The sequence below is a fragment of the Coregonus lavaretus genome (assembly GCF_964263955.1).
Source record: "Coregonus lavaretus genome assembly, chromosome: 18".
NCBI classification, from domain to species: Eukaryota; Metazoa; Chordata; class Actinopteri; order Salmoniformes; family Salmonidae; genus Coregonus; species Coregonus lavaretus.
This window is the reverse complement of record NC_140005.1, coordinates 22,113,680-22,141,163: the sequence shown is the minus strand read 5'-3', so window position 1 is coordinate 22,141,163 and position 27,484 is coordinate 22,113,680. Positions and strand designations below refer to the sequence as shown.

Sequence of the window (27,484 nt, the reverse complement as noted above, 5' to 3'; positions counted from 1 at the left end):
CCTGACTGGGCTATGGGTCCTCATCAGGATGGGTCAAGTAATAAGGAAGATATATTGGGTTGAATATGTGTGTGTGAAGTGAAACCAAATGTGGCAAGGCTAAGAATAAGTAACTGCATATGCTTACATATATTTGGCAATTAATCTTTGTATTATTTGGGACAATATTGGAATGTCCCATAGGGGGGATATGTAGGATTATTTTATGTATCATTATGACATGTAGGGAGACGCCAAAGGTAAAATGTAATAAACATGTTTGATATTGTATAATTAAGAAACATGTTTAAATAAGAAATGTAGACATTAAGTGTATGCTATGTTTTAAATGAATGCATGTGTTCTTTCACAGAGGCTGTCAACAGTGTGCATTGCATTAGTTCTTTTTTTTAAGAAGGGGGCCTGCGCCACGCAGCCAATAGAATGATAGAATGAAAAGGCTTCATATAGAAAAAGCATTCATGACCTTTTGGAGTGGACATTATGTGACAGCTGGATGTTGAAAAAGAAGGGCGGTGCAGAACTAAAATAAGTTAGGAATGTGCGCATGTTTGTTTATTTGTGTGTATAAAAGAGATCTCTAAGCCAGAGAGAGACAGTTTATCCATGGAGAAAAAACTCAGGCTTTTTGTTATGCAATAAAGAGTCTAAATTCTTGAATTCACAGGCTTCTGTGTCTATAGAGATATTTTGTTTGAGTTGATTATCTCTTAGTCAAAAGTTTCTACGACAACAGCCATTGTTTTCCTCATCAATCTACACAAATTACCCCATAATGACAAAGCAAAAACAGGTTTTTAGACATTTTTGCACATTTATTAAAAATAAACAATAATAATATTACATTTGCGTAAGTATTCAGACCCTTTACTCAGCACTTTGTTGAAGCACCTTTGGCAGCGATTACAGCCTCGAGTCTTCTTGGGTAGGACGCTACAAGCTTGGCACACCTGTATTTAGGGAGTTTCTCCCATTCATCTCTACAGATTCTCTCAAGCTCTATCAGGTTGGATTGGTGCGTCGCTGCACAGCTATTGTCTCTCCGGAGATGTTCGATCAGGTTCAAGTCCGGGCTCTGGCTGGGCCACTCAAGGACATTGAGAGATTGTCCTGAAGCCACTCCTGCGTTGTCTTGGCTGTGTGCTTAAGGTCGTTGTCCTGTTGGAAGGTGAACCTTCGCCCAAGTCTGAGGTCCTGAGCGCTGTGGAGCAGGTTTTCATCAAGGATCTCTCTGTACTTTGCGCCGTTCATCTTTCCCTCGATCCTGACTGGTCTCCCAGTCCCTGCCGCTGAAAAACATCCCCACAGCATGATGCTGCAACCACCATGCTTTAACGTAGGTATGGTGCCAGGTTTCCTCCAGACGTGACGCTTGGCATTCAGAACAAAGAGTTCAATCTTGGTTTCATCAGAACAGAGAATCTTGTTTCTCATGGTCTGAGAGTCCTTTAGGTGCATTTTGGCAAACTCCAAGCGGGCTGTCATGTGCCTTTTACTGAGGAGTGGCTTCCGTCTGGCCACTCTACCATCAAATCCTGATTGGTGGAGTGCTTCAAAGATGGTTGTCCTTTTGGAAGGTTCTCCCATCTCCACAGAGGAACTCTGGAGCATTGTCAGAGTGACCATCGGGTTCCTGGTCACTCCCTGACCAAGGCCCTTCTCCCCCGATTGCTCAGTTTGGCCAGGCGCCCAGCTCTAGGAAGAGTCTTTGTGGTTCCAAACTTTTTCCATTTAAGAATAATGGAGGCCACTGTGTTCTTGGGGACATTCAATGCTGCAGAAATGTTTTGGTACCCTTCCCCAGATCTGGGCTCTATGGACAATTCCTTCGACCTCATGGCTTGGTTTATGCTCTGACATGCACTGTCAACTGTGGGACCTTATATAGACAGGTGTGTGCCTTTCAAATCAATTGATTTTACCACAGGTGGACTCCAATCAAGTTGTAGAAACATCTCAAGGATGATTAATGGAAACAGGATGCACCTGAGCTCAATATCAAGTCTAATAGCAAAGGGTCTGAATACTTATGTAAATAAGGTATTTCTGTTTTTTATTTTTAATAAATATGCACACATTTCTAAAAACCTGTTTTCGCTTAGTCATTATGGGTTATTGTGTGTAGATTAATGAGGGAAAATTTAATTTAATCCATTGTAGAATAAGGCTGTAATGTAACAAAATGAGGAAAAATGGAAGGGGTCTGAATACTTTCCGAATGCACTGTAAATAGCCAAAAAATGTGGCAATGTTATAAACAAGCGAAGCAAGGATAATTTTTTTCATGAAAACCAGATATCGACATCACTTTCATGTATGTGCTATCGATGGACCTACCTAGTATTAAGCCATTAGGCTACATCTGAGCCGCTTCAATATTTGTATCTATCAGGCCTTTAGGCTACTATTATCTAAAAGCTCACACATTTCACTGTAGCCTAACCAATAACCTAAAGGTCAACATATTACAGTGGCTTGCGAAAGTATTCATCCCCCTTGGCATGTTTCCTATTTTGTTGCCTTACAACCTGGAATTTTCCCTGTATTTAGCGACATCCATCATTCCTTCAATTCTGACCAGTTTCCCAGTCCCTGCCAATGAAAAACATCCCCACAGCATGATGCTGCCACCACCATGCTTCACTGTGGGGATGGTGTTCTCGGGGTGATGAGAGGTGTTGGGTTTTCCTTGACGGCCAAAAAGCTCAATTTTAGTCTCATTTGACCAGAGTACCTTCTTCCATATGTTTGGGGAGTCTCCCACATGCCTTTTGGCGAAAACCAAACGTGTTTGCTTATTTTTTTCTTTAAGCAATGTATTTTCTCTGGCCACTCTTCCGTAAAGCCCAGCTCTGTGGAGTGTACGGCTTAAAGTGGTCCTATGGACAGATACTCCAATCTCCGCTGTGGAGCTTTGCAGCTCCTTCAGGGTTATCTTTGGTCTCTTTGTTGCCTCTCTGATTAATGCCCTCCTTGCCTGGTCCATGAGTTTTGGTGGGTGGCCCTCTTTTGGCAGGTTTGTTGTGGTTCCATATTCTTTCAATTTTTTTAAATAATGGATTGCTCTGTGGGATGTTCAAAGTTTCTGATATTTTTTTATAACCCAACCCTGATCTGTACTTCTCCACAACTTTGTCCCTGACCAGTTTGGAGAGCTCCTTGGTCTTCCTGGTGGCACTTGCTTGGTGGTGCCCCTTGCTTAGTGGTGTTGCAGACTATGGGGCCTTTCAGAACAGGTGTATATATACTGAGATCATGTGACACTTAGATTGCACACAGGTGGACTTTATTTAACTAATTATGTGACTTCTGAAGGTAATTGGTTGCACCCTTATTTTGGGGCTTCATAGCAAAGGGTGTGAATACATATGCATGCACCACTTTTCCATTATTTATTTTTTAGAATTCTTTTTAACAAGTTATCTTTTTCATTTCACTTCACCAATTTGTCCTTTACATGAAATCCAAATAAAAATCAATTTAAATTACAGGTTGTAATGCAACAAAATAGGAAAAACTCCAAGGGGGATGAATACTTTTGCAAGGCACTGTAGGTATATGGCAACGCTTAACTTGCTACTTCATGTTTCATTATTTTTTATTATTTAATTGTTTAACCTCTAAGGGATTGGTGTCCCATATACGGGACGGTTGAGCTAATATGCGCTAATGTGATTAGCATGACTGTTGTAAGTAACAGCAAACTTTTCAGGACATAGACATGCCTTATATGGGCAGAAAGCTTAAATTATTTTTAATCTAACTGCACTGTCCAATTTACAGTAGCTATTAAAGTGAAAAAATACCATGCTATTGTTTGAGGAGAGTGCTCAACAACAAAAAACGTATCACAGCAACTGGTTTGATACATTCACCTCTGAAGGTAAATAATGTACTTACATTCAGTAATCTTGCTCTGATTTGTCATCCTAAGGGTCCCAGAGATAAAATGTAGCATAGTTTTGTTTGATCAAATCAATTTTTATTTTCAAATGTAGGAACTGGGTTCTACAGTTTGAACCCCTGCTGTCTCTGGCTCCACACCCACCCCGCCCGGCCATCTAGATGTGTGAAAGTTAGCGTATAAGCTAATGACATTCCTGGGAGTGTGTAAACTTACAAAAATGATATGGTAATACAAAATGTATGTTCTCTATAGTTATGTACGTGAAAATGTATCAATTGACGAATTCGGCACATTTGGGCAGACTTGATACAAAATAGTCCAGTATTGCAATGCTTCACTGGATCAATCTGAAACTTTGCACACACACTGCTGCCATCTAGTGGCCAAATCTAAATTGCACCTAAACCGCAATATTATATTGCGGCCTTTCTCTTGCATTTCAAAGATGATAAAAACAAACAAAAAAGAAAACGCATGTTTCTGTGTTTGTATTATCTTTTACCAGATCTAATGTGTTATATTCTCATACATTATTTTCACATTTCCACAACCTTCAAAGTGTTTCCTTTCAAATGGTATCAAGAATATGCATGTCCTTGCTTCAGGTCCTGAGCTACAGGCAGTTAGATTTGGGTATGTCATTTTAGGTGAAAATTGAAAAAAAAGGGCCCGATCCTTAAGAGGTTAATTATTTAATTGTAGAATACATGTAGGCCTACCTGAAGCTCAATGATTTGTTGAGCAATTATGAAAACCATTGTCATCATATCCTATTTTTAGTTCACGTTGATATGGCAAAAGAGCGACTTTGACTTTATTCATATTTGCTCCCAGTTTACACAAAGTGAAGAAATGCAGAATTTACTAAATCAAACTTTGTATTCAAAATAGCACGAGAAAACAGTAGAATACATAACACATAGCAAACATACATAGAACAAAAATATAAATTCAAAAAAGGTAAAGTGTTCGTCCCATGTTTCATGAGCTGAAATAAAATATCCCAGACATTTTCCACACGCAAAAAAAGCGTATTTCTCTAAAATGTTGCGCATTAGTGAGCATCTCTCCTTTGCCAAGACAATCCATCCACCAGACAGGTGTGGCATATCAAGAAGCTGATTAAACAGCACGTTCATTACACAGGTGCACCATGTGCTGGGACAATAAAATGACACTCTAAAATGTGCAGTTTTGTTACACAACACAATACCACAGATGGCTCAAGTTTGAAATAGCATGCAGTTGGCATGCTGACTACAGGAATGTACACCAGAGCTGTTGCCAGATCATTAATTTTCATTTATCTACCATAAGCCGCCTCCAACGTTTTTTTAGAGAATTTGGCAGTACGTCCAACCGGCCTCACAACCGCAGACCATGTGTATGGCGTCGTGTGGGTGAGCGGTTTGCTGATGTCAACGTTGTGAACAGAATGCCCCAGGACCGCCACATCCGGTTTCTTCACCTGCAGAATCGTCTGAGACCAGCCACCTGGACAGCGGATGAAACTGTGGGTTTGCACAATAGAAGAATTTGCACACACTGTTAGAAACCGTCTCTGGGAAGCTCATCTGCATGCTCGTCGTCCTCACCAGGGTCTTGACCTGACTGCAGTTCGGCGTCGTAACCGACTTCAGTGGACGAATGATCACCTTCGATGGCTACTGGCACGCTGGAGAAGTGTGCTCTTCAGAGATGAATCCCGGTTTCAACTGTACCGGGCAGATGGCAGACAGCGTGTATGGCGTTGTGTGGGCGAGTGGTTTGCTGATGTCAACGTTGTGAACAGAGTGCCCCATGGTGCCGTTGGGATTATGGTATTGGCAGGCATAAGCTATGGACAACGAACACAATTGCATGTTATCGATGGCAATTTAAATACACAGAGATACTGTGACGAGATCCTGAGGCCAATTGTCGTGCCATTCATCCGCTGCCATCACCTCATGTTTCAGCATGATAATGCACGGCCCCATGTCGCAAGGATCTGTACACAATTCCTGGAAGCTGAAAATGGTTTAGGTCTTCCATGGACTGCATACTCACCAGACAAGTCAGCCATTGAGCATTTTTGGGATGCTCTGGATCGACGTGTACGACAGCGTGTTCCAGTTCCCGCAACTTCACACAGCCATTGAAGATGACTGGGACAACAATCCACAGGTGGCAATCAACAGCCTGATCAACTTTATGTGAAGGAGATGTGTCCTGCTGCATGAGGCAAATGGTGGTCTTACCAGATACTGACTGGTTTTCTGTTCCACGCCCCTACTTAAAAAAAAAAAGGTATCTGTGACCAACAGATGCATATCTGTATTCCCAGTCAAGTGAAATCCATAGATTAGGGCCTAATGAACTTATTTCAATTGACTGATTTCCTTATATGAACTGTAACTCAGTAAAATCTTTGAAATTGTTGCATGTTGCGTTTATATTTTTGTTCAGTGTGTAATACAAACAAATACATAATAGGCTACATAATTATTTTTCTCTTAATGGGAAAATGGTATTGCGTAAAAAAAAGAAAATTGACTTTGAATAGCCATAAATCATTTAAGCGCTACAGCGAGCTCTTAAGCCTATTTTCTGGATTCATTTTCAGCACGGGACAGCAGCTACTGTAATGACACAGTTAAGTTTAACTTTGTAACGAGTTAACTGGGTCGTGTTTTGGGAAACGGGTGTGACGTCGTCGGCCGTTATTTTTATGATACATCGGTAAAACACTCGTAAGCCTAAATTCCTTCGCTATCGGGAAACCAGACCCTGGTCATCCAGAATCACAACAACACACGGACTTCTGCCCCATTGAAGTATGCACATCATTTTCGTGATGTTGTCAGCTAACCCATTTACACGCCCACACCATTCCAACACAGAAAATGTACTTTTTAACATACTTAATTACCGTTTTTTGGAAGGAAAACTATTTCACTCATATTGTTATTAATTATAGGTAATATTTCATAAAAATCTGGAAACACTGGACAGTTACTTTAAAAGTAAGTAATGTGAATCTAGAAAATGTCAAATGATTATAACATGATTACTACACATGGGGTATGGTGGAACAATAAGAATACTTTTCGGATAATACAAGTAGAATATAATCATTTTATTCCAACTACAGTTACCTTGTGTATATATACAATATATATATATATTGCTTTTTGTCTGAAAAACTTCACAAACAGCTCAATGAGTTGGTGGCAAAAATCTAATCCAAAATCAAGTTAGTGGCACCACCTGCTGGCCAGCATAGAGACAGAGAGAGGAGAGGGTTTACTAAAGGTCAGGATCAATTCTTGAGGACCTACAAAAATATAGCTGATGCTTTCTTTTTATTACATGAGCAAGAAGACTTATCAAGGCATAACCCACAACTCTTGAGCAATTACACGGCCTCAGATAATATTCCCAGGTTTTTAGAATATTACCCTCATTTAGTAAAGCTCAAAAGGATGGACGACACCATAATATTTCCTGTCTATCATAGATGTGAAGTCATTTGTGTAGTAGAAAGAATAGTACACAAGGAGAACATTTCCATGCTATTTTCAGGTCTTGGTTAGTCTCAACAGTCTTTGTATGTCAGGCTCGATGTTGATGGTCTCAAATTTTTTGCTATACCGTTTAAAGGGCTCTCCCTCTGGCCCAACCAGGAATTTCTCAAAATTCCAAGAGATGTCTGTCCTGCTGATGGGACTCCAGATGAGGAATTTAGGATCCTGGATGAGGGTGTGTGGATCATCATCAGGATAGGGAAGTTTGTCTTTCAAATAGGCAAAGACAGGGTGGGTGTTGGTTCCATTCACGTCACACTTCTCAAAGACAGTGAAGCCAGGCTGGTAGCCATCTCCAGGACGCACATACTTCAATGAGTTCAGGATCTCCCCATTTGAACAGTTCTCCTGTAAAACATGCAACATTCTCATCTGACAATCATTAAACAAATCACCTGATACTTGTAATTAACAGAATATTTTACTAGAGTAGCTTGTTTTTATTGATTTCACTGAACCACATAACCAAAGGCCAAGATGTCACATACTGACCTGGTAGCCAAACTGATTGCAGGGGAAGCCCAGGACCACTAGCCGGTGAGGGTACTTGCTCTGGAGCAAGTTGAGCTGGCTGTAGTCCCGGGTGGTTGTCCCTCAGAGCGATGCCACATTCTCAATGAGGACCACCCGCCCTCGAAACACATTGAAATCTACTGAATCCCCCTCCAGCGTCGTGGCCTTCAGATCATAGAAGGTCTTAGCGATGAACGTCATGGTCCTGTTCTGTAGTTACTGGCAGTAGTGAGGACCAGTGTGTTCTGTGTGTTAATACCACCTCAGGTCACCTGACGTCAGATATGTGCCTGCCTTACCTGGGTGTCAAATAGCTCTGCAGTAAAATGATACCCACATGACATACAATCCTGTCACACACTAAGGTAGACAGGCTCATATCTCAGCTTGTAAACTTGCACAGAACGGAATGAATGGAGTCGTGTTAAATCTAATCTATAGTTATTACATTTACATTTTAGCCATTTAGCAGACGCTCTTATCCAGAGCGACTTACAGTTAGTGAGTGCATACATTTTTTTCTTTCTTTCTTCATACTGGCCCCCCGTGGGAATCGAACCCACAACCCTGGTGTTGCAAACGCCATGCTCTACCAACTGAGCTACACGGGACAATATTTCTTTCATACTAAATACGTAATCGTTTTTTATACAAATTACATGTTATACGTCTTTATGTTTTATTATGGCCAAATACACTCAGCGGTTTTACAGTCAGACTCGTCTGTGAATATGATCTAGTAAAAATGTATTCCACAGTATCAAAACATTTACCAAATAGCCAACAAGATTACCTTTTTTTATTTAATAAAAAATACATATATTCATATTTTATGTTATAGCACAGCTACTCAAAAACATCAATCCAGTCAGCTATCGGTTGCACCGTATCATCCCTTTATAGTAGTGTTTGTGTATGCACCAGTTTGGCATTTGCTACAGCTTTTAAACCTGTAAAAATACCTAGAATTGGTAATGACAACTTCTAAATTCACAAAACATACAAGTTACTCAAAATAGTGTTGAACATCATTTCTGTTTTAGATCGAGTTTTGGCTTCATGCATGTTTGAGTATGGGTTAGTCTTCCACAGGTAAATGAGCCCTTCTTGCTAGCTTGGATTCTATTTCTGCATGTGAATAATTTAACGATGCCCTCTACCCACCCTGTCTCCCCTATCCTGGTCTCATCTCATAAAGCACCAATCAAGAGCTTCAGATTCTCTTTTACTTTGGTCCGTCCCACTATTCATCTATTTTACAAATGACTTTGTAAGCATCATTTTAGTTATTTAAAGTAGACAGCAACGTTTGTGATATGAAGGGTAAAATTGTGACAAACTCAGAGGCGTCTTGCCCAGAGGGGGCACAGGGGCACGTGCTCCCTCAGATTAGTCCTGTTTATAAAAAAATTAATACTAATACTACTAGCCAACTAACAATTTAATGACGTTGGCTTTAGCTACCCCATATAGGTTCCAATCTCCCAACCTCATAACTAGCTACTAAGGAGCCATTTCAGACTATCTATCAAGTTAGAGTAGCTAGCTTGTCTAACTATCTTACCTGGCTGCCAGCAAGGTTGGTAGACTTTAGAAAAGCAAGCAATTACTAAATGTATTGGATAAGACTCACATTCCTTTCAAATCTTTTACCCAGATTTTTGTTCCTTAAAAAATAAATCCACCAGTCAGGAGGATATAGACAGCTCAAGAGGTATGCTTAGATATGCAGAAAAATGAACACATTTTTTATGTAAAATTAAGCATATTGATTATGTCTCTAGATGCAGGAAAAAGCGGTTTCAGGTGTTTGGAAAAAAGCAGAAATGAGCCCTCTTCCAGTCCACCCGCCAGCCATCCTCATGTACTTTGTGCCCCCTCAAATTTTTGGGGTGCATGACGCCCCTGGTGGCAAAACAAATTATACAGGGGTAGGCTTAAGTATACCTTATCGATCCAAACAGGGGCGCAGTTGCAACTTTCAGTGTAGCATTGGAGCCAGCAGCCCATCTGCTGGCAAATCTTATTATTACTCAACTCAGGGTGCCATCAGTTTGGGTGTTGCAAAGCCGGGTAATAACCATTAAAAAGTCAAGTAACTATAAAACAATGCATAACTGTGAGTAAAACTAAAAATTATAATGCATCAAACTGATCAGCAGCAAGGGCAATATTCAGTAAACACCGAACATGCTCACACATTTCATAAGTTTCTCATCATTTCAATGCCATTATGTCACAGGGCCAGGGGCATTGCAACAACAACAAAATATTTTAGCCAAACACCCCCAGGTTAAGAGCTTTGCCATCATGCTAACATGCGCAGGCCTTCTGGGAGTTTGCATTGTTGTCCTGCTCTCCCTCCTGATAAGTCATGTCTAAGTATTTATCAGTGGAACCCTGGAAGGCATCCATCTCTTTCTTGTGAGCCTGCAGGACCAGCTCTGTCAACCGGGTGAACGACTGGAAGATGTAAAGAAAATATTTTATCACAATTGCCTCACATGATCACCCAACATAGCGTACATACAAGGTATTGACTCAATAAGGCCTATGACTCACCTCATTTATGTTGCAGTTGGTGCAGGCACTTGTCTCAAAGAATTCCATTCCATAGGTTTTTGCTAGCTGTAACACACGAGTTCATTAAGGATGGAAAAAGTCAAACTGTGTATGAAAGAAAACTATTATGACTGAGTAGAACAGCAAGATAAAGGCCAACCTTGTTCCCTTGTTCTTTAGGCACTTTCCTCTTCTGCTCCTCATCAGCCTTGTTCCCCACCAGGATCCTCTGCACCTTGTCAGGGGCAAACTGAAACACATTGTGACAGGGTTGTGAAAAAGACGACTGGGCACCAACAGTTCAATAAAGAGAGGATGTAAATACTGGGTAACAAACAAAGAGACCCTGTGAAACAGAGAAGGGGAGACAAAGAGACTAACCAAGTGAATGGAGGAGGGCAGTTTTATCCTTACCTCATCCACATCGCTAGCCCACTTCACAATGTGCTGAAAGGAACGGGAACTAGTGATGTCATACACCAGGATAATTCCCTGGTGAACGATCAAGAGAGAAGGAAGGGACCGTCATGACAGATTGTGTGCACATGACTAAGGTTGAGCACGGGACTAAGCACTTGATGTTGTAAAATGTTTTTAACTCTGCTACTGTACTTCATTTTTGGACACTGATTATTGGTGTGTAGAGAACCCACCTGTGCCCGTCTGTAGTACTGTTTGGTGATGGTCTGGTACCTTTCCTGGCCAGCAGTATCCCTAGTGTAGATAGACAAAGGCATAGAGGCAATCCCCAGTTTTACATGGTGACCACATTTCAGAATATGTCTCAATCAAATAAAGAGGTAAAGCATATTTCACCTTACAGAATGAAAACATGACATTTGTGATGGGTGTGTCAGTAACTACTGTATTATGGTGTGTGAGTCGTTATCTCAAAGATCTGTTCACTCACCAGATCTGTACTCGCACTTTAATGCCATCTATTTTTAATGTTTTCATTTTGAAATCCACTCCTACAGAAGACAAAAATATATTGTTATGCATGGCAAACATGTTACTATCTTCTCTCTCTTGATTTTATTTCATTTCCCTCGTGCTATCCTGTTTCTTTATTCTTTCCCCATTGCAGGACTGTAGTTTTACTGAAGGCTCAAATATTGTAGCCTATCCGATTGGTGCTTAAAATAAGTTTTTCCTGTATAAATAAATGATAAAAAGAAAAATGAATGACATCTTATTGGAACATTTTCATTCTCATTACTTACTTACCAAATCAGCCTGTACTAGTCAATAAGTAGCCCTGGTAACGTAGCATTCTTCCACTTGGCTAACAAAAACTTCTTCCATTCTTCCAGTCAAACAAAAACTTATTTTGGCCAGTTTGGAAGTGGACACTGATGGGGACTGGTTTGTTTAGATACCAACTTATCCCAGTTGAATGTCCTTTCAATCCGTCTTTGGAAGTAACCTTTAAAACATGTCATCTTGCTCAAGGAAATTCAATTGTTGTCATTTACTACGGTGTATTTCGGCAGGGCCTACGGACATGGAAGACGTGACTTGGGTGTCTATCGACCTCTGCATTAAATATATATATATATCACTCACAACAACCTTCATTTAAAATGTCAGTGGTGTGTGTGACAGCTTCACAGTTGAAAAAGCATAAAAAACCATCAAATAGTCAGACGTAAAAGGTCAGTTGCTTGCAACATTGCCATAACAACCACCATACATGGCGCCGGAGAAGATGGTTGCCGTTTTACAGCCCTCTAACCAATTGTACTATTATGTGTGTTTTTCCGCGTTATTTGAAATGTATTTAGTACATAATGTTTCTGCCATCGTCTCTTATAACCAAAAAGAGCTTCTGGATATCAGGACAGCGATTACTCACCTCGTATTGGACGAATAATTTTTCTTCAACGAGGCGGCCGCGAAGGATATCCTACAGACACCCGACAAGGCCCAAATCCCCGTCATTCGCATGAGGAAGAGACGGAGATATCGTGGACGTAGGTCGGGGTGCCTTGTAAGGATCCGACGGCGAGCGAGTAAACTGCCGCTCCCATCAATCCTATTAGCCAATCTTCAATCATTGGAAAATAAATTGGATGACCTAAGATTACGGTTATCTTACCAACGGGACATTAAAAACTGTAATATCTTATGTTTCACCGAGTCGTGGCTGAACGACGACATGGATAACATACAGCTAGCGGGCTATACGCTACATCGGCAGGATAGAACGGCTGACTCTGGAAAGACAAGGGGTGGCGGTCTGTGTATATTTGTAAACAACAGCTGGTGCACAAAATCAAATACTAAGGACGTTTCGAGGTTTTGCTCACCTGAGGTAGAGTATCTTATGATAAGCTGTAGACCACACTATTTACCAAGAGAGTTTTCATCTATATTTTTCATAGCCGTCTATTTACCACCACAAACCAATGCTGGCATTAAGATTGCACTGAATGAGCTGTATAAGGCCATAATTCAACAGGAAAACGCTCATCCAGAGGCAGCGCTCCTAGTGGCTGGGGACTTTAATGCAGGGAAACTTAGATCCGTTCTACCTAATTTCTACCAGCATGTTAAATGTGCAACCAGAGGAGAAAAAAAACTCTAGACCACCTTTACTCCACACACAGAGACGCATACAAAGCTCTCCCTCGCCCTCCATTTGGCAAATCTGACCATAACTCTATCCTCCTGATTCCTGCTTATAACCAAAAACTAAAGCAGGAAGCACCAGTGACTCGGTTAATAAAAAAGTGGTCAGATGACGCAGATGCTAAGCTACAGGACTGTTTTGCTAGCACAGACTGGAACATGTTCCGGGATTCTTCAGATAGCATTGAGGAGTACACCACATCAGTCACTGGCTTCATCAATAAGTGCATCGATGATGTCGTCCCCACAGTGACCGTACGTACATACCCCAACCAGAAGCCATGGATTACAGGAAACATCCGCACTGAGCTAAAGGGTAGAGCTGCCGCCTTCAAGGAGCGGGACTCTAACCCGGACGCTTATAAGAAATCCCGCTATGCCCTCCGACGAACCATCAAACAGGCAAAGAGTCAATACAGGACTAAGATTGAATCGTACTACACCGGCTCTGACGCTCGTCGGATGTGGCAGGGCTTGAAAACTATTACAGACTACAAAGGGAAGCACAGCCGCGAGCTTCCCAGTGACACAAGCCTACCAGACGAGCTAAACCACTTCTATGCTCGCTTCGAGGCAAGCAACACTGAAGCATGCATGAGAGCACCAGCTGTTCCGGATGACTATGTGATCACGCTCTCCGTAGCCGATGTGAGTAAGACTTTTAAGCAGGTCAACATTCACAAGGCCGCAGGGCCAGACGGATTACCAGGATGTGTACACCGAGCATGTGCTGACCAACTGGCAAGTGTCTTCACTGACATTTTCAACATGTCCCTGACTGAGTCTGTAATACCAACATGTTTCAAGCAGACCACCATAGTCCCCGTGCCCAAGGACTACCGACCCATAGCACTGACGTCTGTAGCGCTGGAGTGCTTTGAAAGGCTGGTCATGGCTCACATCAACACCATTATCCCAGAAACCCTAGACCCACTCCAATTTGCATACTGCCCCAACAGATCCACAGATGATGCAATCTTTATTGCACTCCACACTGCCCATTCCCACCTGGACAAGAGGAACACCTAAGTGAGAATGCTATTCATTGACTACAGCTCAGCATTCAACACCATAGTGCCCTCAAAGCTCATCACTAAGCTAAGGATCCTGGGACTAAACACCTCCCTCTGCAACTGGATCCTGGACTTCCTGACGGGCCACCCCCAGGTGGTAAGGGTAGGTAACAACACATCTGCCACACTGATCCTCAACACGGGGGCCCCTCAGGGGTGCGTGCTCAGTCCCCTCCTGTACTCCCTGTTCACCCATGACTGCATGGCCAGGCACGACTCCAACACCATCATTAAGTTTGCCGACGACACAACAGTGGTAGGCCTGATCACCGACAACGATGAGACAGCCTATAGGGAGGAGGTCAGAGACCTGGCCGTGTGGTGCCAGGATAACAACCTCTCCCGCAATGTGACCAAGACAAAGGAGATGATTGTGGACTACAGGGAAAAAAAGAGGACTGAGCATGCCCCCATTCTCATCGACGGGGCTGTAGTGGAACAGGTTGAGAGCGTCAAGTTCCTTGGTGTCCACATCACCAACGAACTATCATGGTCCAAACACACCAAGACAGTCGTGAAGAGGGCACGACAAAGCCTATTACCCCTCAGGAGACTGAAAAGATTTGGCATGGGTCCTCAGATCCTCAAAAAATTCTACAGCTGCACCATTGAGAGCATCCTGACTGGTTGCATCACCGCCTGGTATGGCAACTGCTTGGCCTCCGACCGCAAGGCACTACAGAGGGTAGAGCGTACGGCCCAGTACATCACTGGGGCCAAGCTTCCTGCCATCCAGGACCTCTATACCAGGCGGTGTCAGTGGAAGGCCCTCAAAATTGTCAAAGACTCCAGCCACCCTAGTCATAGACTGTTCTCTCTGCTACCGCACGGCAAGCAGTACTGGAGTGCCAAGTCTAGGTCCAAAAGACTTCTCAACAGCTTCTACCCCCAAGCCATAAGACTCCTGAACAGCTAATCATGGCTACCCGGACTATTTGCACTGCCCCCCCCCCACCCCATCTTTTTACGCTGCTGCTACTCTGTTAATTATTTATGCATAGTCACTTTAACTCTACCCACATGTACATATTACTTCAACTACCTCAACTAGCCGGTGCCCCCGCACATTGACTCTGCACAGGTACCCCCCTGTATATACAGCCTCCCTACTGTTATTTCATTTTACTTCTGCTCTTTTTTTTCTCAACACTTTTTTGTTGTTGTTTTATTTTACTTTATTATTAAAAATAAATGCACTGTTGGTTAAGGGCTGTAAGTAAGTATTTCACTGTAATGTCTGCACCTGTTGTATTCGGCGCATGTGGCCAATACAATTTGATTTGACATGCCACAAACAGAGTAAACAACATTTACATTTACATTTTAGTCATTTAGCAGACGCTCTTATCCAGAGCGACTTACAGTTAGTGCATACATAATTTTTTATAACCCCCGTGGGAATCAAACCCACAACCCTGGCGTTGCAAACACCATGCTCTACCAACTGAGCTACATCCCTGCTGGCCATTCCCTCCCCTACCCTGGACAACGCTGGACCAATTGTGCGCCACCCCATGGGTCTCCCGGTCGCGGCCGGCTACGACAGAGCCTGGATTCGAACCAGGATCTCTAGTGACACAGCTAGCACTGCGATGCAGTGCCTTAGACCACTGCGCCACTCTGGAGACAACACAGAGCTGACGCAAACACGTCACACAAGGATATGCTTCAGGCAACAGACTGGCCATTATATGTTCTTAGTGAATCCAAACCGTGCTTCTAGTGATGTTAGAAACCATTCTGATTGTTTGTTGGACAAGACTAAAAAAATGCCATGATGTCATCTCCAATAGCGATGGAGGCAGCCTTCCCAATTAGCGCCCCAACACTGACACATGGGAGAGAGAGCACATTCAAATTTGACATGCTGTACATGCTTCACTACCTTTACCTGCGTGTATATCTCCCTGTGCCAGCGTTATAGGCTAATCATGTGTTCAACAGGTCTGACATTACATTCACTGCCAGTGAGGCCAGCCAAATCTTTAATGAGCTAATTTAGTGGGTAACACTGTATTCCAGGAACTGTGGTTGGGGGTTCAGGACTGAAGAATAATAAGGAACGAAGCATAGTAGAATCTAGGAGGGTGATTATCATGGGGTAGACATCAGGTGCCTTGGTCTGATTCTGTTCTGTATGCTACTCTTACGGACCCCTCCCCCTCAATAACACTAACCAAATACAATAGGTTTTTTTGTAGATCAGCAGCAGCTAAGCTTGCTTCACAGAGATAAAACACACCAGTAGAGCTGCAATGTATGTCACAACCTTCCCCATTCCTTCTAGTCACATATTGTTTTGTTTAAGTTGAACAAACAGGAGGAAGAAAGTTACAGGGTTAGATAAACAACCTCAAGACATCTGCATTAGTGTGTGTGTATAGTATGTAGACTTTCCTGTAGGCTGCTGCTTTTCAAACAGAACCCCTGCTCTGAGCTTTTCAGGATGTTTGAGCCCATTACCCAGTCAGTCATACCACAGGATCACCACCATGTTCATTAATAAGAGGGTGCATTGACTGCCGATGACCCATGGGAAATAAATCAGACAGTCAGCTGAGTGGCCCTAAACAAAACAGAAGTAATTCTGGCCAATCAGCCCATTTTCTGCTGCATATCACCTTTGTCAAAATCATTAGACATTGGCCACATAAATAGGGGAAGAAAGGCTTCAGTCTTGAGAGCACCATTTTAATGTGAGTTACATTCTGTCAGTCTACACCTCTACTTCGTATGAAAACAAAACATGAAGTGGTGGAGTAATGGAGTTACACAATCAGAGGGAACGCAGAAGATTAATTTCCCCCAACCCTGCCACTTCCTGTTCAAGAAAGACCTCCCTTCCGAGTAAATACCATCATCAGGCTTGGAGAGGCTTTCTATGCAATTACAGATCCTGCAGTTCCATTGTGCTCTGCCAAAGAGAGGCCTATTTCCTTAAAGCATCCCCCATCCATAATAGGCTAAATGGTCCTGTATGTGATCGTTATTGCAGAAGAAGCTGTACCATGAGAGTTTTGTCCAGTTTTAGATCCTTAGTCCATTCTGAACGCTTAGGCGACTAAATATGTGCCTACGCCTGTTGGCTGAAAACTTCGAGTTATTCCTTTAAACCATGTATGTTTTTCAATGGACAAAATGTTATGATAGATGGGAATCTAACCCTATTTAGAGGAATAATTAGTAATGTAATGTGACTGAGGCCCATCTTGAGCACTGTCCACAGTGAGCTCACACTGGAGTTGCTAAACAAACCTGTCCATAGCCTGGGCCCAGGGGGAAATTCTGTTGAACATTGAATGATGGAAGCTGAGAAAACAATCATCAACCGGTTCTAGTAGAGGCATGTTCCTTAGAAAACAGGTGTTTGTGAAAAATGTTTCTGTTTTAGGTTTGTAGGCCTAGCAAAGACAATATTTGATAGTTAGGATTACGGCATAGTAGTTTCAGAAATATGTAATTCAATCAAGTTTTAGGTGATAGCATTTTAAATATATTAGGAAAAGTCCCGTCATGCGTTTCCTATAGAATTGCTGTCAATCACTTATTGTGGGAGGCGCATATTCGCGGCAAACTTGCCTGAATTAATCAACGGTCAAACTAACCGATTGCAATCAACAGCAGCTTACCAATAGTAGAGATGTGCGATGAATGAAATTCATTATCCGTGAACCTGCACAACAAACAGGTTTTTCCAACCCCGGAATCGCCTAAAAGCAGCAACCTGAGCAAAAGGTCATACTGCTTTGCCATGGTGGACAAAAAAACTATTAAATCAAAAATGACTGTCGCATATTCCAAGGATTTGGCATAGTTACTGATGAGGAAATTGGTGGCGTTCCTTGTACACTCCTTGTGCTTCCCCTAGTTTCTTGCTCAGTGAGAACTCACTTGCATGGGACTGCTCTATGATTTGCCAGAAATCTGACAGATGAGTATTGAAAATGCTTTTAGTAGGGCGGTGAGATCAGAGGCTTGGAGAAGCGACGAGACCGCCTCAAAAATAGTGGTTACAAATTAGCCTTTACCTATCTCCCTCACTCAAATGAAAAATTGCCTATACATGTTTAATCTCTGTAAAAAGTTTACAAACAAAAAATTTAAGCCGTATTTCTTATTTAAATGTATTGTCAAAATGGTAACATTTGGCAATTAGTCTTCAATTCATGTTGAACTGCGTAGACTGATTTCATTAATATTGATACGTTACCATTATCTACCAGGAGATGTCAGTGTTTCTCGTAACTAATACTGGAATTCTTTCCTCCTGTTGGGTTTTTTGTAGCTTTTAAACTCTAGGTCTATTCTGCTTTCTCCGTAGTTTTCAACAGTTAGCGTCGCCCACAACTGGCTCATGTGAATCCCGACGCTTCGTTTTAACATTTTGAAACGTCAATAATCATCACTTGCGATATGGCTCTCGAAACATATGGCCCTTATCTTTCAACATTGAGAAAGAATCCTACAACAAAAAAATACACTTACTTTAGCAGTTTTGCACAAATCCATACAGCTTTGGGTGCCTCCATCCGCCGAAACTACACTTCCCGAGTTACACTTACACACAGGTGTTCAGAGCACGCTAGATAGCACAGGTGGACGCCTCAGTCTTCCGTCTTGTTTTCCGTAAACAAGCGCTATAATATGGAGATATGGCCGTGTGGGAACACTAACCCTATAAAGGTGTGTATCAATGTAACATTTTTTAAAATGTTTTCTCGCTGATATTAAAGATAAGGTCCTTATGCTTCCATAACCAGACCGCAAGCGATGCGTGTTGATGTTATGACCGAGCGCCAGGGCTCTTACCAAAACTCCCCCATACAGAAGACGCCTTTGTGCAATGACTTATGTGTAACATAATGAAACAGTGTCATGATCAAGGGCTAGGGTTTTTGATGCATGCATAATTTCTGAAGCAACCCCTCAATAAGCTCATCTTGGTGTTGATAGACTATTGTAGCAGATAGTCTTGTATAATATGGACATACCAGGCTACCGTCTATTGGCGACACGTCATTCAGGGCAGGTGGGGCAGAGTCCAACCTGTTTTGAGCCCCACCTGTTTGTTTTGCATGTTATTTTGACATTAATGTGTCACATATCAGTTTACAAACAATGTAAAAAATAATAATAAAGCCGCATACAAACATGGTCTCTTTTTTGCTTTGAGTAAGGCAGCTCCAAAATGCAGGTGTTTCAGCCTAGCTCAGTGCTTTCTGTGGTGGGGCAGCCAGTGGAAAATACGGAGCGTAGGGGTTGGTCATGTTCTCTAGTTGCGCCGTGATTGGCTCAGTGTTTTGTCACTCATGGGGAAGCAAAACAATTCAAGTCCCTGGGGTGCTGCCATGGAGTTACATTAGAAGTGCCCATCCAAGAAGGCTCAAGGTCATTGGCCACAGATAAAATGATGTCAAATCACATATCTACCGTAGCTTTGATTGGACTGATCATGTCAACATCATACTTTCAAAATCTTAGCTAGCAAGCTAGACAAGCAGTCATTATCATAAAAATCACCTCGACAATCTATTGCCAAATCCTTTTCAAACCTTGTCATTTGAAGAGAAATTATAGATACAAAGTATCATTACACAAGTTGGATATCACAAATTCAACAATGATGTTTTGGAAGGAATCAGTGGCTAACTGCAACCATTGCTAAGCAATCACTAGCCTGCTATTCAGTGGCGTGGGTGTGTGGTCCAAGTCTGGGTTTAAGGGTCTATTTCCCAAGCTTAAAGGGATAAACATTCAACAGCATGGGCCAGAAAAGTTTGAATACATTGGCCATGCTGTCAATCCAGCATGACATCTGCCATGTTCAGAACAACTGGAAACTCAGAACTGGGAAATGTCAGACTTCAGTGAGTTCAAGACAACTGGGAACTCTGAGAAAAAACTGAGCTCCGACTGGGAAAATACATTTTGAACGGTCATCAAACTCGGAATTGCAAGTCGGGAACTCTGCCTCTTTCTAGAGCTCCGACCTGAAGATCACTGACGTCATGATTCGACCTTGTTTTTTTCAGAGTTCCCAGTTGTCTTGAAAGCACCATAAATCCAGAGAATGCCAGACTTTGATGACAAAATTTGCCCACGAAGGACCGCCACGCCACTTTCCTGTTCAAGTGAGCACAGCACAAGTCCAAAAATGTATTGTATACTGCTGCACAAATGATGTAATATGCCAGGGAGATATGTATACTGTTGTTAAGAAAGTAATACTAAGAATGTTGTGTAGTAAGCTGTTAGTAGCCCATGTGCCTCATCCTAATAATTTGGTCCGTTTCCCCCTCATAACTTAGCCTACTGTTCTGACTTGGTGGTGCACATGTAGCCTATAGCCTGTTTTAGAGAAATGTAATAATTGAATATTGTAAGAGCCTTCATTGTCTGCTTATATACCCCCTTTATTTATCCTACGGTTCTGACTTGGTGTACAGGGAAAATACTTTCAGAACTGCCCATGTTCTGAATTCTGTTGCTGTACATTTCCAAAGTGCTGAACAAATAGTTATATTGACTACGTCCGTCCTAGCTTGCGCAATGTCTTAATCAAAATTACGAATTTTCTCTTATCCACTCGTCGTCCCCTTATGCCATAGCTTGTACATCTCAATTGTCAGTAGACACCACATTTGCTTAAGCAAATCTGCCATATCAGCTATGTTTTTTTAAAAGGCAGTAAATGAGACTGAATGAACTGTTTCGCTGGCAGACAAGGCTCCGCTGATAGCCAGGTATAGCAGTGATAAGGATTTACTCCATTGTGCTGAAAAGAAAGCTCTGCTGCTGGGACTGCTTTATGTAGGCCCTAACAGTTTGTGGGCACCATTTGTCACCGTTATAGTGCAATGAATGTATTGTTTAGTGTTGTGTAGTGGCTTTGCTGGCATGCATCTAAAAATATATATATTTTTGTTTGCCATGCTAAAATCACCACTGCTACCATCTAGCCTCTGAGAATATTTTGACTCATTTTCCAAACACTGAAAGCCAGAAGTGTACCGGAAAAAAGAGATGCTATCTCAATCATTTTGAAATTCTTTGAATTGCTAAGAATTTTTCATCCTCAACCTTAGACAAACACCAGTCGTTGAGATCCTAGTGTTGATATGAATGCTTCATCTGTCATTCCTTTACTCTGATAAACTGAAACTGCAGAACAGGTACTAGCCTATTCCACCAGATATCAAGATGGCTCCTTTGAGATGCATGTACCTGCATGAAAAGTGGGTGTCACGTGTGTGGATAATCTGAGCTCAGTGCGCACTTCAAAGCATCATTGTCAATAGGCCAGCCAACACCATGCCACTCAGTGCTTAGAGCAGGTAGGGTTTAAAATCTGGAACAAAGACATTGATACAAATGATAGTGAAGAGGTGTACATGTACCTTGTCCAGCACTGGCAAGCACAAAATACCAAGAAAACTCAAAGTAAGGTATGCTTGGGCATACACTTTAAGCTGGCCTCTTCGCCAGGTCTCCCTTCTACACACAGCACTAAAGGATAAAATAGTTTTATTTATAATGGTCTCATAGCAAAGGTATGCCTCAACTTGCAAGACAATTGTTGGCAGTATGTACAACATACCTGTAATTTCCATGGAGTGGAATCAAACAAATATCTATTTTGTACACACTAATTATATCTGTAAAAAAAAAAAAGGTTTTTCTTTGTAGAACTGACATTTAAGAGTATACAGTGTTATGCACTACACTGATAAGGAATTATTTTCCTTTCATCAAAATAAAAGATTACTACCTTTAACTGCATTGTGTAACAGTCAGGATACATTTTAGGATACCTTTTTCTTCTTCAAATCTCAATTGTTTTGAGAATAACAAAATAAAAACAAAGAGTTGAACCTGTGAGGTGAGAATATATTAAATGAGGCCAACATTGTTCATCTATCTATCTCCATTGACAAGTGGTCAAGCTAAATGACAAAAATGTACAATATGGGATACGAAATAGTTTTTTTTCTCAATATAGCTATCACTAAATTTAGGGATTTGATTACACAAATATTTCAGAGACGGAAAACATCAGCCATCTACACTGATTCAGGAGGGTTGCATTACATATATTTTTTTCCAAAGCAACTTCACATTATTTTGTGAAAAAGTACAACTATTAACAAGGTCAGCTATTCCTTAGGACATTTTCTCAATGGTCTGCCTAAGTCTCAAAACTCTGAACAGGTTCATTGAGGTGATCCAAAACGAGAAATGGGGCTATTTGTTGTAACTAGACTAAAGCTGTACACCTGGTCACCTCCATATCCGATTCTGAATCATTAGAATGAGGTTTTAAACGCATGAACTCCTTCAAACTGCAGAGCTGCCTCACTTTGGGGGTGTTGAGAGTTGTTGCTGTGCCATGAGAGGAATGACAATACGTTGGTGAGGGATGAGAAAGGTTGAAGCATTGTATATATGATAGCACCTCTATCACAGTCTTCCATCTGTCTCCTGGAGTGGCATGAGAAGGCTGGAAAGAGACTGAACAGGAGGAGTGGGCTGGTGGATAAGAGAGTCTCTGGTGATAGCACTGTGGATGGAGTCTAGCTGGGCTCCACACGCAGCTTCTTTCTGTTGGGCGGCTCCTCTGGCTCTGATTCAGAGCTGGAGTCGGAGCCACCATCAAAGGCGGACACTGTGCTCCCCTTGGGGTTGGTGTACAAGCTGCTGTCAGAGGATGTGTAGTTGGCCTGGAGCGTAGTGTTCCCCTTGGCCTTCTCCAGTGCACGGACTGCAATCACCCAGAGAAACACAAAGTCAGAAAACAACAGGAGAAGTATCGGTCTCTCCCTTCTCCACCATGAAACATAATTCATTGGGATAATGCAAAAGGCCATCAGTAGCATAGCCATTATGGCGCATTTCCATACAGGATTTACCCGTGTTTTACCCAAAAGGCTCAGACTTTTCTGTTTCCATCTACGTGGGCCGGCACCCGTGTCTCACTGGGCCATGGCTCCGGCGTACCTGCTCTCACTTTGGGCCAAAGCCAGGTCACTGTTACTTTTTAGCTGTCATTACACAATGGCTAACTGTTCCCACAAAGCAACTGTTTTGATTATGCAGAGGTTCTTGATTCTGGTCTTCACTGTCAGCCCTAGCTATGAAAACACAATTTTCCTAGTATAAGATAAGAGTGTAACACTGGTGATACAGCCGAAAAGCAGCATAAGTATGGCTCTGATCCCATGACCCAACCACTCACCCTCCTGCTACTGCAGTTGTCCCTGGGCCTTGAGCCCACACTCACCCTGCTGCTCCAGCAGTGCATTCTGCTTCTTCAGGTCGTCGATGTCCTGCTGGTGTGTGTGGTTTTTTCGTCTCATGTACTGGATGTAGTCTGTGGCTTTGTCTAGGATCTGAGCTCGGGAAGCCTGTTTGACAGATTGCTGTCAGCAACAAATTACAAACTCAGCCATGAGGCAATGTTGCATTTGTCCTTATCACAGTATTACAGGTGACACATGCACTGCAGGCCCAGTTATTAAAGACTGGGCTAAATACCATTCGCTTATTGGAACCAAGTAGATATCCAAACAGATTCATAACTGAGCCAATCATTCATGAAAATGAAAACTAAACCGTTCAAAATAATGGTTGAGGTTTATTTGATCCTCATTGATACAGCAGTACATTTAGCATGAATACATTTGGACATTCATACAAATTACTAACTTCATATTGCATTCATTCTACAGTCAGAGCTGGAAAGTAGAAAATATCGATTACTAACTTTACTAACCTTCTCCCCTTGTAACGCAGGCACAGAGTCCCGTAAACTGCTGAAGCTGTCTTTAATGTGGTCCCTACGTTTGCGCTCCAGAGCATTGTGATGTGCTCGTTTGTCTGCCTGCAACGAGAGATCCACAGAGGAAACAGCTTCAACCCAAACTAGCAATAATAAGAGGCCAAGTAATAAGTGTTTAAAAAAGGGTTTCTTCCTGCAATATTGAAACGTGTATGTGTTTATTTGTGTGTGTTTATTTTTACATGGGCTACCCATTTCAATACCCATCTGAATCCAAACCCAATTATTTAACACATTTCACATTGTGATTGCTAATGAGTTAATCGTAGTAACAGTTAGGCTAAACATAGACTTACATGACATAAAAGTGGTGAATCAATGCTGACTGTTGGTATGAAGTCTACAATACTGGTTGCTATGGACAATGTCTGTCTCATACATACCAAACTACCTCCTATGCACTCTGATCCTTATCACCACCGACCTCTAGCCTATATGTCTTTGTTATATTCTTTTAGAAATCACTAATGTCTCATGTTCTAAGAAGGACAGAATGGTACCACCTGTTGGTTGCTTGGCAGCTACATCTGCTCTCTAAACAAAACGTATTATGACTCCATGTTCATCACCAAGCAGTATAAGGGGTTCAGCAAGCATCATTGAATTAATGCATAGAAGACATTATGGCATATGAGTCAGTGTAATAGCACTGCTCTTATCCAGAGCTGATATCCATCATCCAGCTTCATCAAAATGGGGGAGGGGAAGTCTCCTTTAGTCCTCTATGAAAACATGTGTTTATATGTTGCTTTTAACAGCCCCAAATGCAATGCATGATCTTATCACCTATTGAATGAAGTATGAACAACCTGTTAAAAATACTAAACAAATTAATTATGATGAGAAGGACACGATGTACATTATTTCCTCTCATGGGGTGCACAGTACAAACACAAAAATGGCATATCCTCTGCATAACATGATAATAGCTCGTAACCATTTGGGTTGCTTCAAAGGACAATTCCCCTTGGTTTATGGGATGAGATTACCCTTTCATGGGTTAATATTTTCAGGGTGGCTAACGTCCCATCAAACCTGAAAAAAATGCACAAGCCTCGTAGATAGATGTCATTTTACATCATGTACAAGAGCAAAGTATAACTAGCTAACTAACTTGTGAAAAAGTGCACTGCCCTTGTAACGTTACACTTCTCTACACCAGTGGTTCCCAACCTTTTTCGCTTACTGTACCACAAACTTAATTTTGCTCTGCCTGGAGTACCCCTGAAGAACCCCCTCATGTGCATTTTCCCAGTAAGTCTATGGTCTCATGAGTCTTATCAACTACCCCCAGGGGTCCTAGTACCCCTGTTTGGGAACCACTGCGCTACACTGACTTACCTAACTTGCTAAATTAGCTAGCTGGCCTTGCAAGCGAGTTGTTGAGGTAATATTTAACTACCTAGCTTGCTGTTTTTGCATGCATCGCTCGCTGTTTGTTGTTCTAGCCAAGTTAGCGCCAGCTAGCAAGCAATGTTCAGTTCACCGCAACAAATAGAACAATCAAGCTCCGTGTTAGCTAGCTAGGTAGCTACATTGCTAAAACTGGTAAAATTAGCTAACAATACACATTTTATTTGATGACATTATGATATATGCATGTATTTAAATTATCATTTGTTGAGAAATCATGTATGCGTTTATTTTGTTTAATTGGCAAACTACTCAGCTGATTGGCTATTACTGTGTCGAAAAATATTTCTGATCTGCCAGCTAGTTCAGCGAGCCAGCTAACATACTCCAGGGAACTACGAAAAACACGCGTTTCCCTAATCAAAAATACAAACGCGATCACATTAACTTACGTCACTGTCGACATCGATATCTTCGTTGTCGCTCATTCTTCGGTGAAATGTATGAGAAAATTAAAATTGTTTAAAATAAACACAGGCTATAGCTAGCAACCAAAATGAAACGAAGAACGAAACGATTCCTACAGCAGGGACGACCAACGGATTCTCGACACGTGATTCGCCTACACATGGACACAACAGTCTGTAAAGCGCATGTGCGAAGACGAAAGGTTTTATGGGTATTGATGTCCTTTGCGTGACTCATTCGATTATTACCAATATGTGACCGTTTGTAATTGGACTATATTCCCCACTAGCCTCTTTATTTGGACGCGCCCCGTGCTACGGAAAAGTCTCTAAATACCCTTACAACTGTTCCAGGATCTGTTTGATCATTTTGCCTTACACATTGAAATAGCTCATCGTAATTGAGCGACTATTGCAGATGTATAGAAAGAGATAGACAGACATACAGAGACAGACAGACAGACAGACAGGCAGACTCTTTGACAAATAAGACTTTTTCAAATTATTATATTAAATTATTATTATATTATATAAAATTATTATATATCATATCAAACTACATACAGATGAGAGCTCACAGTATTATCATCATTGCTGTCTTTACTTGTTTATTGTTATTCAGAATTAGGCCTATGTATGTACAATCTATAAACGTTCCCTGTTTAAGCATGCATGGTTACCATTCTTTGCAAAGGCCATTGATCACAAGACTAATTTATTTTTATTTTATTTTATTTATTTCACCTTTATTTAACCAGGTTAGCCAGTTGAGAACAAGTTCTCATTTACAACTGCGACCTGGCCAAGATAAAGCAAAGCGGTGCGATAAAAAAACAACAACACAGAGTTACATATGGAATAAACAAAACGTACAGTCAATAACACAATAGAAAATCTATATACAGTGTGTGCAAATGTGGTAAGTTATGGAGGTAAGGCAATAAATAGGCCATAGTGCAAAATAATTACAATTATAATTTAGTATTAACACTGGAGTGATAGATGTGCAGAAGATGATGTGCAAATAGAGATACTGGGGTACAAATGAGCAAAATATATAACAATATGGGAATGAGGTAGTTGGGTGGGCTAATTACAGATGGGCTGTGTACAGGTGCAGTGATTGGTAAGCTGCCCTGACAACTGATGCTTAAAGATAGTGAGGGAGATAAGTGTCTCCAGCTTCAGAGATGTTTGCAGTTCGTTCCAGTCATTTGCAGCAGAGAACTGGAAGGAATGGCGACCAAAGGAGGTGTTGGCTTTGGGGATGACCAGTGAGATATACCTGCTGGAACGCATACTACGGGTGGGTGTTGCTAGGGTGACCAATGAGCTAAGATAAGGCGGGGATTTGCCTAGAAGGGATTTATAGATGACCTGCAGCCAATGGGTTTGGCGACGAATATGTAGTGAGGGCCAGCCAACGAGAGCGTACAGGTCACAATGGTGGGTAGTATATGGGGCTTTGGTGACAAAACTGATGGCACTGTGATAGACTACATCCAATTTGCTGAGTAGAGTGTTGGAAGCTATTTTGTAAATGACATCGCCGAAGTCAAGGATCGGTAGGATAGTCA

The 27,484-nt window shown here is 41.7% G+C and overlaps 3 protein-coding genes across 7 annotated transcripts; all 3 read right to left on the bottom strand.

Moving 5' to 3' along the window:
• Nucleotides 1-7,467: 7,467 nt before the first annotated feature.
• gpx2 (glutathione peroxidase 2) lies at nucleotides 7,468-8,187 on the bottom strand (the record flags this gene model as incomplete). The annotated part of the gene is made up of 2 exons (XM_084181707.1): nucleotides 7,468-7,821; nucleotides 7,966-8,187. The coding sequence occupies 2 exons, from the start codon at nucleotides 8,185-8,187 to the stop codon at nucleotides 7,468-7,470; spliced, it is 576 nt and encodes a 191-aa protein (XP_084037833.1).
• Nucleotides 8,188-8,683: 496 nt separating this feature from the next.
• LOC311145872 (ras-related protein Rab-15-like) lies at nucleotides 8,684-19,480 on the bottom strand. 2 transcript variants are annotated; one of them, XM_084182225.1, is made up of 7 exons: nucleotides 19,400-19,480; nucleotides 11,459-11,519; nucleotides 11,202-11,262; nucleotides 10,963-11,040; nucleotides 10,709-10,798; nucleotides 10,549-10,614; nucleotides 8,684-10,449 (listed from the first exon to the last, which is right to left on the bottom strand). In XM_084182225.1, exons 2-7 carry the CDS (start codon nucleotides 11,503-11,505, stop codon nucleotides 10,300-10,302), a joined length of 492 nt encoding a protein of 163 aa, XP_084038351.1. In that variant the 5' UTR covers nucleotides 11,506-11,519; nucleotides 19,400-19,480; the 3' UTR covers nucleotides 8,684-10,299. The 2 variants fall into 2 exon arrangements, with proteins under 2 accessions (XP_084038351.1, XP_084038352.1); XM_084182226.1 differs by lacking the exon at nucleotides 19,400-19,480 and adding an exon at nucleotides 18,738-19,115.
• Nucleotides 19,481-21,759: 2,279 nt separating this feature from the next.
• On the bottom strand, nucleotides 21,760-26,048 carry LOC311145871 (protein max-like). 4 transcript variants are annotated; one of them, XM_084182222.1, is made up of 4 exons: nucleotides 25,893-26,048; nucleotides 24,022-24,129; nucleotides 23,530-23,668; nucleotides 21,760-23,010 (listed from the first exon to the last, which is right to left on the bottom strand). In XM_084182222.1, the coding sequence occupies exons 1-4, from the start codon at nucleotides 25,926-25,928 to the stop codon at nucleotides 22,823-22,825; spliced, it is 471 nt and encodes a 156-aa protein (XP_084038348.1). In that variant the 5' UTR covers nucleotides 25,929-26,048; the 3' UTR covers nucleotides 21,760-22,822. The 4 variants fall into 4 exon arrangements, with proteins under 4 accessions (XP_084038348.1, XP_084038347.1, XP_084038349.1 ...); XM_084182221.1 differs by having other exon boundaries at nucleotides 24,013-24,129; nucleotides 25,893-26,040; XM_084182223.1 differs by having other exon boundaries at nucleotides 23,530-23,653; nucleotides 24,013-24,129; nucleotides 25,893-26,040.
• Nucleotides 26,049-27,484: the final 1,436 nt, after the last annotated feature.